Source organism: Nicotiana sylvestris, chromosome 9 (assembly GCF_000393655.2).
Source record: "Nicotiana sylvestris chromosome 9, ASM39365v2, whole genome shotgun sequence".
Lineage (NCBI taxonomy): Eukaryota > Viridiplantae > Streptophyta > Magnoliopsida > Solanales > Solanaceae > Nicotiana > Nicotiana sylvestris.
The window spans coordinates 149265304-149276550 of NC_091065.1; the positions used below are offsets into that span (position 1 = coordinate 149265304).

The 11247-nt window shown below is 37.0% G+C and overlaps 1 protein-coding gene across 1 annotated transcript; it reads right to left on the reverse strand.

Moving 5' to 3' along the window:
- Positions 1-8660: 8660 nt before the first annotated feature.
- Positions 8661-10484, reverse strand: LOC104241233 (premnaspirodiene oxygenase-like). Its single transcript, XM_009796154.2, has 2 exons — positions 9501-10484; positions 8661-9423 (listed from the first exon to the last, which is right to left on the reverse strand). Exons 1-2 carry the CDS (start codon positions 10380-10382, stop codon positions 8806-8808), a joined length of 1500 nt encoding a protein of 499 aa, XP_009794456.1. The 5' UTR covers positions 10383-10484; the 3' UTR covers positions 8661-8805.
- Positions 10485-11247: the final 763 nt, after the last annotated feature.

The following is an 11247-nucleotide window of genomic DNA, read 5'->3' on the forward strand; positions in this document are numbered from 1 at the left end:
AGCCTAAACTGGAAATTTAATAAATTGATTGACTTTTTGGACTACGGCTGAAAAACTAATCATATATTTGGATTCATTACTTAAAAACTTGTAATACAAGTCATGGGCTACTACAACCAAATAATACTTGAGTCTAAATAAGTACATCACCATTGGAATAAGAAACATTAATAACGAGATAAGAAGACTTTCAAGGTACTATGATTCAATCCAAAATCTCACCCTGACAGTCACATACAACTCGTGAGTGGAACCGGATCAAATAAAACTAATGCATCCCTATGACAGACCGGAATAATACCTGTAATGACAGCATCTGCTGCAACGACCTCAGTCCTTCCAGGGAAAGCATAACAATGGGCCTGGCCTCTCCATCTAGGACGCTCTCTACTCGCCTGTCCTCCACCTCTAGCTGGCTGTGCAAGTGGAGTAGCAACTGGATCAAAAACCATAGCCTGCAGAGGTCCATCCCTCCGAAGTCTGGGACAATCTCTCAACATGTGGCTGGTATCACCCCACTCGAAACAACCCCTCTGCAGGCGTGAATGTTGGTACTGAATCTATCCCCGACGGCTAGAATAACCATTGTAGGAACCCCACATAGAAGGTGCACTGGGAAGATGGCTGCCCAATATGAATACCCTGAGGTCCCTAACTAGTTGGAGCACTACTAGTAACCTAAGTGCAGACTGAATTGTCGGCTGATAAAATCTCTTCCATGATGAGTTGTAGCTGAAGAATGGGAACCAATGAATGCTTTAAAACCTTGAGGCCTCTTGGATTCCCTATCTTCCCTCTCCTACCCATGGATAATCTCCATCCTCCTAGCAATCTCCACAATCTGGTAGAATAGAGCTTTAGTCTCCAACTCCTGTGCCATCTCAAATATGAGACTATAATCGAGTCCCTCAATAAACATGTGGACTTACTGTCTAATAGTGAAAACTAAAGTAGGTGCATGACGAGATAAATTAATAAACCTCATAGCATACTCGAACACAGTCATACTCCCCTATCGCAACTACTCGAACTCGGTGCACAACGGATCCTTGGGGGTCTGCAGAATGAACCCCCTCAAGAAGAGACCAGTGAATTGAGTCCAAATAATTGGTGCTGCGCCAACTGGCCTACTCCCCACAATAAGTCTTCCACCATCTATGTGCCGGCCCTGCCAGCTGGAAAGTAGCAAGGTCGACCCCGCTCAACTCCCCTATACTCATAGTACGTAGAATATGGTGACACTGGTCTAAGAAACCTTGTTCATCCTTAGAATCTCCGCCATTGAAATGCGAAGGATGATACTTCTAGAACCTCTCTAACCTCTTCTGCTTCTCCGCTAACGCAACTAGCCTAACCTCGGGCTGAACCACAATCACGAGCTGCACCGACATAACACCCAGAGCCTGATCAATATGAGCTCGCTACTCTGGAGTACGGACGACGGGAGTCTGAGCTCCTCCCCCAGCTTGAGAAGTAGTTGGTGCAATTCGGATCAACCCTGCTTGAGCCAAGATACCAAACATGCTCAGAAAGTGCGCTAAAGTCTCCTGAAGTCTAGGGGTAGCAACAGGTGCCTCGGCTGTCTGCTCCACAATCGGAGTTACTTGTGGCTCCATAGTCGCGGACCTAGCATGGCCCCTTACTACGACACGTGCTCTGCCTCTACCTCGACCTCTGCCCCGGTCTCTTGCAACACCGACATCGGGTGCTACATCATCTATAATCGAAGCTCGTGTCTTCACCATCTGTGAGAGAATAAAAGGACAAAGACACAAACTCCAAAATCATAAATCCGTACGATAAGGAATGAAATAAGTGAAATTTCCTAATAGTTCTGTAGCCTCTCGAAGATAAGTACAGACACCTCTGTACCGATCCGCAAGACTCAGCTAAACTTGCTTATGATTCCTAGAACCTATGAACCTAGAGCTCTAATACTAACTTGTCATGACCCAAAATCCCACCTTAAGGGTCGTGATGACACCTAGTTCCTAAAACTAGGTAAGACTATCACAAGACAAAATCAAACAGAATATAACAACTTAAATATTAAATAAAATCCGCAAAATGCCATAACATAGCCAAACGAGAAAACTAACAATCATAACTCCCAAAATCCGGTAATACTGAGTCATAAACTCTACATGAATTATATAAAATTTGTCAAAAATACATCACTATTTGAGATACATAAATAGTAATAAAGGAATAAAAGAGGGTGACTCCGAGGCCTACGAGCGGACAACATGGATACCTTGAAATCTCCAACCAGCTCTAGCACACAATCCTATCAATCAGCTCGATCTGAAATACCTTCATCTGCACAAAGAATGTGCAGAAGCATAGTATGAGTACACTACAGTTGGTACCCAACAAGCATTAAGACTAACATCGATAGAGTAGTGATGAGTTCAAGTCAAAACACTCACTAATGTGTACGATAGACAATAGAATAAATATCTGAAACCTCGAAAAATGTATACAATAACATAATGTAAAATGATCCATTTTCGCCAACAAATTATTAATGGGAATGGGGCATGTGAAAACATATTGAATTCAACCAAAACTAATAAAGCATAAGGTGGAAACATTTAAGAGTTTGTGTCAAAACATCAACCCGTAGTTCTAACACATGAACAGTAACAAAGAATCACCCAGATATATCCCATACCATTTCCCAACAAGCCACCCTTATGTCGCCGCATGCACATTAACAATGGAATGCCACTATTATGTCGCCGCATGCATATAAATAACCATTTATCTCTCCACATGCACATCACAAGGAAATACCTCCCTTATGTTGGCACATGCACATCTTACCCCACACAACAACAATCAACCCGCAAAACACGTACACATGTGCCACAACATCATAAAACAACAATATCAAGGTTACAACAAGATATAGCCCATGACTGAATAACAATGTGTACAATAATCATAATAATAACATAAAAGTGCGGGGAGTATTTCAAAACAAAGCTTGTTACATATATCAACAACCTCAATTCAAGGCATATTAATATCCTAATGTTTATTCAGGTAATGAACCATATAAAAGTCCGTGTACACACTCGTCACCTCGTGTACACATCGTTTCACTAGCACAAACAATATAAATTATACAAAATCCTAAAGGTAATTCCTCCACATAAAGTTAAGCAAGATACTTACCTCAAATAACCCAAATCAATATTCTAAAAATATTTTCTTTAAATTCACCTCTGCTCGGCTCAAATCTAGTCTAAAACGACTTAGTAATACCAAACAATACCAAAAAATTCAATTTCGATTAATAAAGTTAAGATCTTTACGTAATTCTCGAAAAGTAAACAAAAGTCAATCACAGGCCCGTCCGGTCAAAATCCGAGTCGAAGGGTAGATTTCGACTATCCATAACCCTGCGAGTCCAAATATGTATTTGGTTTTCAAATCTGAGTCCAAATCGACTCTCAAATCTTAAATTTTTTTTTTCAAAAATATAGTCAAAAATCCCCATATTTTTTTTTCAATCTCATAGTTTAGATGTTAAAAGTCATAAATAATCATGTTCAAAATTACTTAGCCAATAACTTTGTATGAAGACCCCCTCCTAAAATAGCCTCCCACCGAGTTTAGGGCTCAAAATGTGATAAAATAAGACTAAGTCTCGAAGCCCCATCTTTTTGTTCAGGTGCAAAGTCGCAAATGCGACATATGGTGCGCAAATGCTACCCCTCACAAATGCAACCAAATGATTGTAAATACGATGCCTGCTAAGCCTAGGAACTACACATTGGTATACCATGATTACTGTTGAATCATAGTATTCTCATATTCTTGGTATACTACACAATAGTATTATCAAGAATAGTGTTAAATTATGGTATACTTTATTTGAGTATGTTAAGTGATATACCTAATATTCTTGGTATACTACACATTGGTATACCATGATTACTGTTGAATCATTGTATTATTACATTCTTGGTATACTATATATTGGTAAACTATGATTAGTGTAGTATACCAAATTCTACGATTCCCCGTTTTAACTAAAGAACAAAAAGGTGAAGAGTGACAAATTCTTTGTTATAAAAAATCTTAAATTTCTTAGAAACTAAAAAAGTCATTTACCAATACAAAATTAAAAATTCAAAAAAATAAAATAAATAAGAGTGATACAATAATTCTTGTTATTTTAACGATTAATAATTGTAAAGAAGGCGTCCCAATACTAACTTTATGAATCGATTATTTATTTACAAAGAAAAAAAATAAAAATAAAGTAGAAAAAAGTGATAAAATTTAGATTGCAACCGGTAGAAATTTAATTTATTGATAACTCGGTGGTAATAGGAAATTGTGAAGAAAGCCTCTTAACTGTTACTTTAGTAGAGCAATTTAATAGCTTTTCCCTAGTTGACTTACTAGTTGGACTTCAATATCTATCAGTAGAAATGGGTCTAAGATTTTTCAAATTTTCTTTGCCAATGGCCTCACCCTGTTTGCCAAAGCTAACAGGAAGAACTTTGAAATCATCATCAGAACACTAAACTCTTTCAACTCTGTTTCTGGCCAAAAGGTTAACATGATCAAGTCAAAAATGATCTACTCCAAAAATACCACCAAGAAAGACATGGACCTCTTTTACAGCATACTAGGCATTAAGTCCAATATCAACTTTGGTAAATAGCCGGGCTTTCTATCTTTCACAAAAGACCTACTCATAGGGATTTTCAGTTCATAATTGATAGTATGAACTCCAAGCTGGCTGGCTGGAAAACAAGGTTCCTAAACATGGCAGGCGTACAACCTTAGCAAAAGATAGCATTGCTAGTAATCCCAGCCATGTCATGCATTTCATCATGCTCCCCATCTCTACATGCAAAACGATAAATAAAATTCAAAGGGACTTCATCTGGGGGACTATTGCTAAAAAAAGGAAAATGCACATGATCAGCAGCTGGGATGTCATTACTAGACCCAAGCCCTAGGAGGGCCTTGGTATCCAAAAAACTGAGCTAAAAAATAAGGCTTGTCACTGAGACCTTGCATGGAGGCTTTTCCATAAGCGTGATACATTATGGGCCAAAACACTCATTGCTAAGCACTGCAACTCAAATACCAATAGAAGGAAGCCTTCTTCTATAACTTGGCAGTGCATCCTTGAGGGCTGGAAAATCTGCAACAAAGCCTTTAGGTAGGTTGTCAACAAAGGTAATAGAGTGAACTTCCTCACTAACAGTTGAATCCCAAACATGGGGCCCATTGATATCTTTATCAGTGGGCCAAAGTTGAATGGAGTAGATAACTTAAAGATATCCTCCATATATAACAATGGGACCTGGAACATAGAGCACCTGTCCTTTCGCATTCCTGAGTTCCAGTCTTTTACCATCAACAAACCCTCCTTAATCATACCTCAGAGAGAGAGAGAGAGAGGACAAACTCATCTGGGGCTCACTAATAATGACATATTCTCTTCTAAGTCAGCTTACTCGGCCTCCTACACTCACAGTGGAATACACTCTGACTAGGAGCCCACCTTCAGCTAGATCTGAAAACTAGAAGCTCCTAATAAGATTAGATTTTTTACATGGTTACTAGCCCAAACAGACTGCCCACCAATAAGTATCTCCACAACATTGGCCTTCAACGGAGTCCTTCCTGTTCAGTGTGTAACAATCTAGAGGAATCCATAAATCACACTTTTTTCCTATTTGCCAATGCCAAAATAATTTGGAATTACCTTTGCTATATTCTACAAATCAGTCACTACCATGACCACTGCATTTCATGCCTTATTCTTGGAATACAACATGGAACATGCTAAAAGACAAAGCTTTCAATGATGGCATCCAATGGCACTTCCTTTTACCCTTCTGCTTCTGCAATATTTGGTTTACCAGAAATAACAACCTGTTTAACAATAAAAAAGAGCATGTTCAAACTAATACTATTATTGTTAAAGCTAATACCACCTACTGACTAGGAACAAACCTTAAAAGCAATGGGTTACTATAAGTGTCAAATGAGAACCACCTGACAGAGGCTCCTACAAGCTAAATACTGATAGCTCCTACTTTGGTAACCCAGGGGTAGGGGGCATAGGGGAGTCTTTAGAAACCACTTGGGCTACTGGATCATTGGTTACATGAAAGGTTTCCCTTTCACCAGTAACAATCTAGCTGAGCTCAATGCCCTCTTCAAAAGGCTAAAGCTAGCGGTTCATCAAAACCTCACCCCTTGATCATAAACACAGACTCATAGAAAATCATTAGAATGTTAAATGATGGCCACTTGCCTTATGACCCTATTATTTGTGAATGCAGGTCCTTGATAACACAGCTGGGATATTCAGTCATCAAGCATAATTTCAGGGAACGGAATCAGGTGGCAGACATCCTAGCAAAGGAAGGAGCAAGAAAAAGCTTTTTGATAGAACTAAGTTTTTGGCAATTCCTCCAATCTTTGCTAATGATGCACTATGGGTAGAGATCCTAGGAACTACATTCAGTAGAAAAATATTGGTATGTAATATTACTAACACTGTTGCACACAATGCTGGCCACCTGGGCAGCCACTCTAACATGCTAGCTCTGTAATTATTTTTGTTAATAAAGTATATGTGGTTAATAAAACAAAATAGCTTTTCCCTCTGTTCATCGCCGCAACCGGTAGAAAACGAGGCAACTTGCCTTTCTTCTTTTCCCAATGAGATTCACGTTTGTTATTGACCTTTCGCAACAAGTATTAGCACTTAAATATTCTCAAAGGCCATATTCAATATAAGCAATGTCGGCAGGACCACTAAATATATCAATTTAGTGAGAATGAAACAAATAGGATATAATTAAGCCCACATTAATATTTTAATATCGATAATAAAAATTTCGTGAAAATTTTTTTGTTAAAATTTTAAAGTATGCTGAGTAGGATTTTTGTTAACGGTCAGAATTTTAGAGTACGCTGGTAAAATTTTAAAGCTTGCAGCAATTACGGTGATCTTAAGGATTTTATCATAAAATACTGACAGATCACTAGAATTTTTCAGATGAAATTCTGGTGATAGTTACAATTTTATGATAGAATTTAGACGATCATCATATTGCTACTTGTGACCAAGAAAACTTTTGCCCCAGCATGCTTTAAACATCTGGCGCGGGATTATATTAAAAAAAGCCCATTCAACGTCATTTTAGGCCCAATATACTATCTTCTCCCTCTTAAAACAACTTCATGCGACTGTAAAATAAAGTAATGGGCAAATGTTGTGATAGGATTGATAAGATAACTTTACCCTTAATCAGAGTTTTGTGTTCGATTTTAGGAATAAAAAAATTTCTGATAGAAAACGCTTCCTCGTTTAATGGGTAGTGTGAATCCGGACCAGTTAAGGCGCTAAAACGAATATCCAGGGGCGGCTCAGTACTATTGGGGGCCTAAAGTAAACTTTAATGAGAGGCCTTAAAAAAATCTCAAATATATATATACATATATATATATATATATATATGCTCAGTACTATTGGGGGCCTAAAGTAAACTTTAATGAGAGGCCTTAATTAGAAAAAATGAATATATATATATATATATATATATATATATATATATATATATATATCTATTTTTCTAGCTTTTTGAGATGCAAAGTTATGAAAAATTATTTTATAATCTATTTCTTCTAATATTTCTTTTTCAATTGATAATATAGCTAGTCCATTCAATCTCTCCCGAGACATTATTGATCTTAAATAAGATTTTATCAATTTTAATTTTGAAAAACTTCTTTCCGCTGAGGCAACTTACAGGAACTGTTAACATTATTCTATAAACAATCTAGGCATTTTGTTAAAGAATCAAGTCTTTCTATCTGATTGAGTATATCGATTATAAATTGTAATATTATCATCTACTTGTACAATTTCACTTAACACTATTAATTCAGAAAATAAGTCTAACTCGTCAATATCACATACTATAAACTATAGCTTTTCTAGAATAATATTGTGAGATGACTTTCTTGGAAGAACAAAGAAAATATAACTGTATAATTGTAACTTTGTGAGAAATATATAAAAAGAGAGATCTCAGTATTGTAAAACATAAACCGAGAAGGAAGAGGAAAGGTCAAGTTGGGAGAAATTAACAAAAAAAAAATGAATAATTGTGATGATTTCTTCCAAAATTTGCATTTTCAACGTCACCTTAATTGATTTTTGGGGCCCACTTTTTTGGTCAAAGGTTCTTAGTAGTATATCTTTCCTTTTACAATAATGCATGTATGCGCTGTTTTTAAACAAATCTCATATTGTTTTTCTAAAAATAAATATAAGTTTATGATTCTATAGGTACAAGTGGAGCCCCCAAAAATTAGGGGCTTTAAGCCTAGGCTTTATTGGCTTTACCCAATAGCCGCCCGTGCGAATACCGAACATTAAGTCAGAAACGAAATATAACAAAGCAATATTTTAGTTTTGCTCTCACTTGAATAATCAGCGGTCTCCCTTTTTCTTTCCTCCATTGCGAATCATTGTGAATAGTTGGAAAAAAAAACATCATTGTCAACAGCTTTACAAGGTGGCTTTTTCAAACTTTCTTAAAATCTCTCACTTGAAAATGGATCCACTCAAACATAAAAATGTCTTTATAGCTAATGATGATCAGAGGGCGTAAGAAAAACGTATAGAGTTCTCATTTATTTGATCTATTACTCATCATGTTACAATAACACTGGAGAAGAAACAGAAAAGATAAACAAAATATTACAAACCTATACTTAAACTTATTCAATGCTAGTGCAAAATTTCAGTGTTAATCAAGACGCGACACAAGGAGTAGCAATCAAGTAAAGATCTTTCTCTCTTCTAGCAGATATTCCATTTGCCTCAGTCATGTCCAAATCCCTTGCATTAATTCCTTCGGGAAGTTTCCAATCAAAGTTGTGAAGCAAATGTGCCAATGGCAGAGTAACAAGAGCCATACCAAATTGTATTCCTGGACAAATTCGTCTTCCCGCGCCAAAGGGAAGAAGTTGAAAATGATTTCCAGTAAACTCAATAGAACTATTTTCGAATCTCTCTGGTATAAAACATTCAGGATTTCCCCAATTCTCGGGATCTCTTCCAATTGCCCATACGTTAACCAAGACTTTGCTTTTCAACGGTATAGTGAATCCATCAATCTCTGTTTCCTCCCTGCATTCTCGCGGGACAAGTAGAGGAGTTGGAGGGTGTAATCGGAGTGTCTCTTTGATCACTAAATTTAGGTAACTAAGCTTTTCAAGATCAGTATCCTCATCACATGTTTTCTTTCCTTTAAAAGCTTCTCTCACTTCTGCTTGTGCTTTCGCCATTACACTTGGATTCTTTATCATTTCTGCTAATGCCCAAATAACGGTTGAAGATGATGTGTCAGACCCTGCTACGAACATGTCCTGCACCATGTATGGTCGTCAATTTTGATATTTTGTAAAATAAAAAAAAGACAAAGGGAAAAATGAAATACACTTACAAGAATAACTGCTTTGATGTTATCATTTTCTAGAGGAAATGGTAATTCGCCGCTCTCCATGACTCTTTGAAAAACATCGATGAAATCTTCAGCTCCGGACTCACCATTACAACATTTTCCATTTGCCCGATTCTCTCTGTGCACATTGATAATGTTGTCCAAGACCACGTCTATCTTATTACGAGCTTCCATTAGTTTAGACCGCATCCCACTAATACCATGTAGAAACTTTTTCGAAGGGAACAAATCAGCCAGCTCGAATCCACCAGATAATGATTGTGCTCGATGAATCAATGTTATCAACTCTTTTTGATCTTTACACACTTTCCCAAATGCTGACCTACATGTCGCGGCATTCATAAACCATAAAAGTTTTTCTACTAAGTTGATTGGCAAATCTCCCATTGATTCAATGGATGATAGGAGACTTGAGAGCTCATCACGTCGAATTGGACTGAAGGACTTCACCATCTTGGCACTAAGTAGTTCCAAGGTGCTCAGTTTACGCATATGTCTCCAATAATCACCATATGGGGAAAAGGCAATGTCCTTACAATCGTAACAAATAATTTTTCCCATCATGATTTCTGGCCTAGATGCAAAAGCGAGGTCGTGAGTTTTTAAAATTTGTTTGGCCATGTGTGGGGAGGATACAACTACTGTTGGAACTTCCCCGAGCTGTAAGTACATGATTGGGCCAAACTTTTGTGATAAATTTCTGAGAACTCGATGTGATACTCCACTTGTCAAGTGATGCACACTTCCAATAATAGGTAGCCTCCACGGACCAGGTGGAAGCCTTTTCGATTTCCTCCATTTTTGAATCAGAAGAAAGATGAAGGAGATGAATAGCAAGAACGAAACCAAGTGTTGAAACTCCATCTCAGTACAAGAAAGAAAGGTAATTCGACTTGATGGGTTTTCTGTTTTGAAATATCGTTTACTTATATAGAGGGTGGACACATACTTCCGAAAGCCAAAAATTGTAGTTGAGTTTCCAGGTTTGACCAATAAACGAAAATAGAGCATCTGCAGCCCGCATGTTAGATAAATTGAACCACTTGGGACAAATAGCCACCTCCTATTTTGTTGTGTTTACGTGTCTGCGTAATCCTAGTCGTCATGGTGGATTCCTTTATAAAGAAAAAAAAAATCTAGAACCACTTGAGATGTTGAATTTTCTCGTGAAGGGAAATGCATAATTTACTGTTCTTGATCTTAATTGGTCCAAAAGTTTATCGTCACCTTTTAGATGGAAATCATATATATACATATTTCATACCATGTATTTTAATTTAATATAGCAGGTAAACTATCAGTCTTATTTTTCAAGCTATTAGTCTCACTTTTTAGGGAGAATTTCAAAAATAGCTAGATTTACAAGTAGTCATTCAAAAATAGTCACAGTATCATAAGTCATCAAAATTTAGCCACTTTTCATGCAAAGATAAATCTGAACGAAAACACTGTTCAAAATACGGAAAATACTCCAGCATAATATACTGAAATTCCAATATAATATACTGGAACTCCAGTATATTATACTAGAGCTAGCAAAGTATACCGGTCCAGTATAATATGCTGGAAGTTCATACATAGGTGCACCGAACTCCAGTATATTATGCTAGACCGGTCTATGTTGAAGTAAAATAGTGGCTATTTTTTATTAACTTGACAAACGCTGATTATTTTTGAATGATCAGTCCGTTTGGTGTGAGAAAGTTAAAATCTTTTACTTATTAGGCGC

What these genes read in the sequence shown, in the direction of transcription:
- LOC104241233 (XM_009796154.2), bottom strand. Translation starts at nt 10,382, where the DNA reads ATGGAGTTTCAACACTTGGTTTCGTTCTTGCTATTCATCTCCTTCATC. An exon ending in ACATCAAAGCAGTTATTCTT is followed by an intron (nt 9,424 to 9,500) that starts GTAAGTGTATTT and finishes TACATGGTGCAG; the next exon opens with GACATGTTCGTAGCAGGGTC.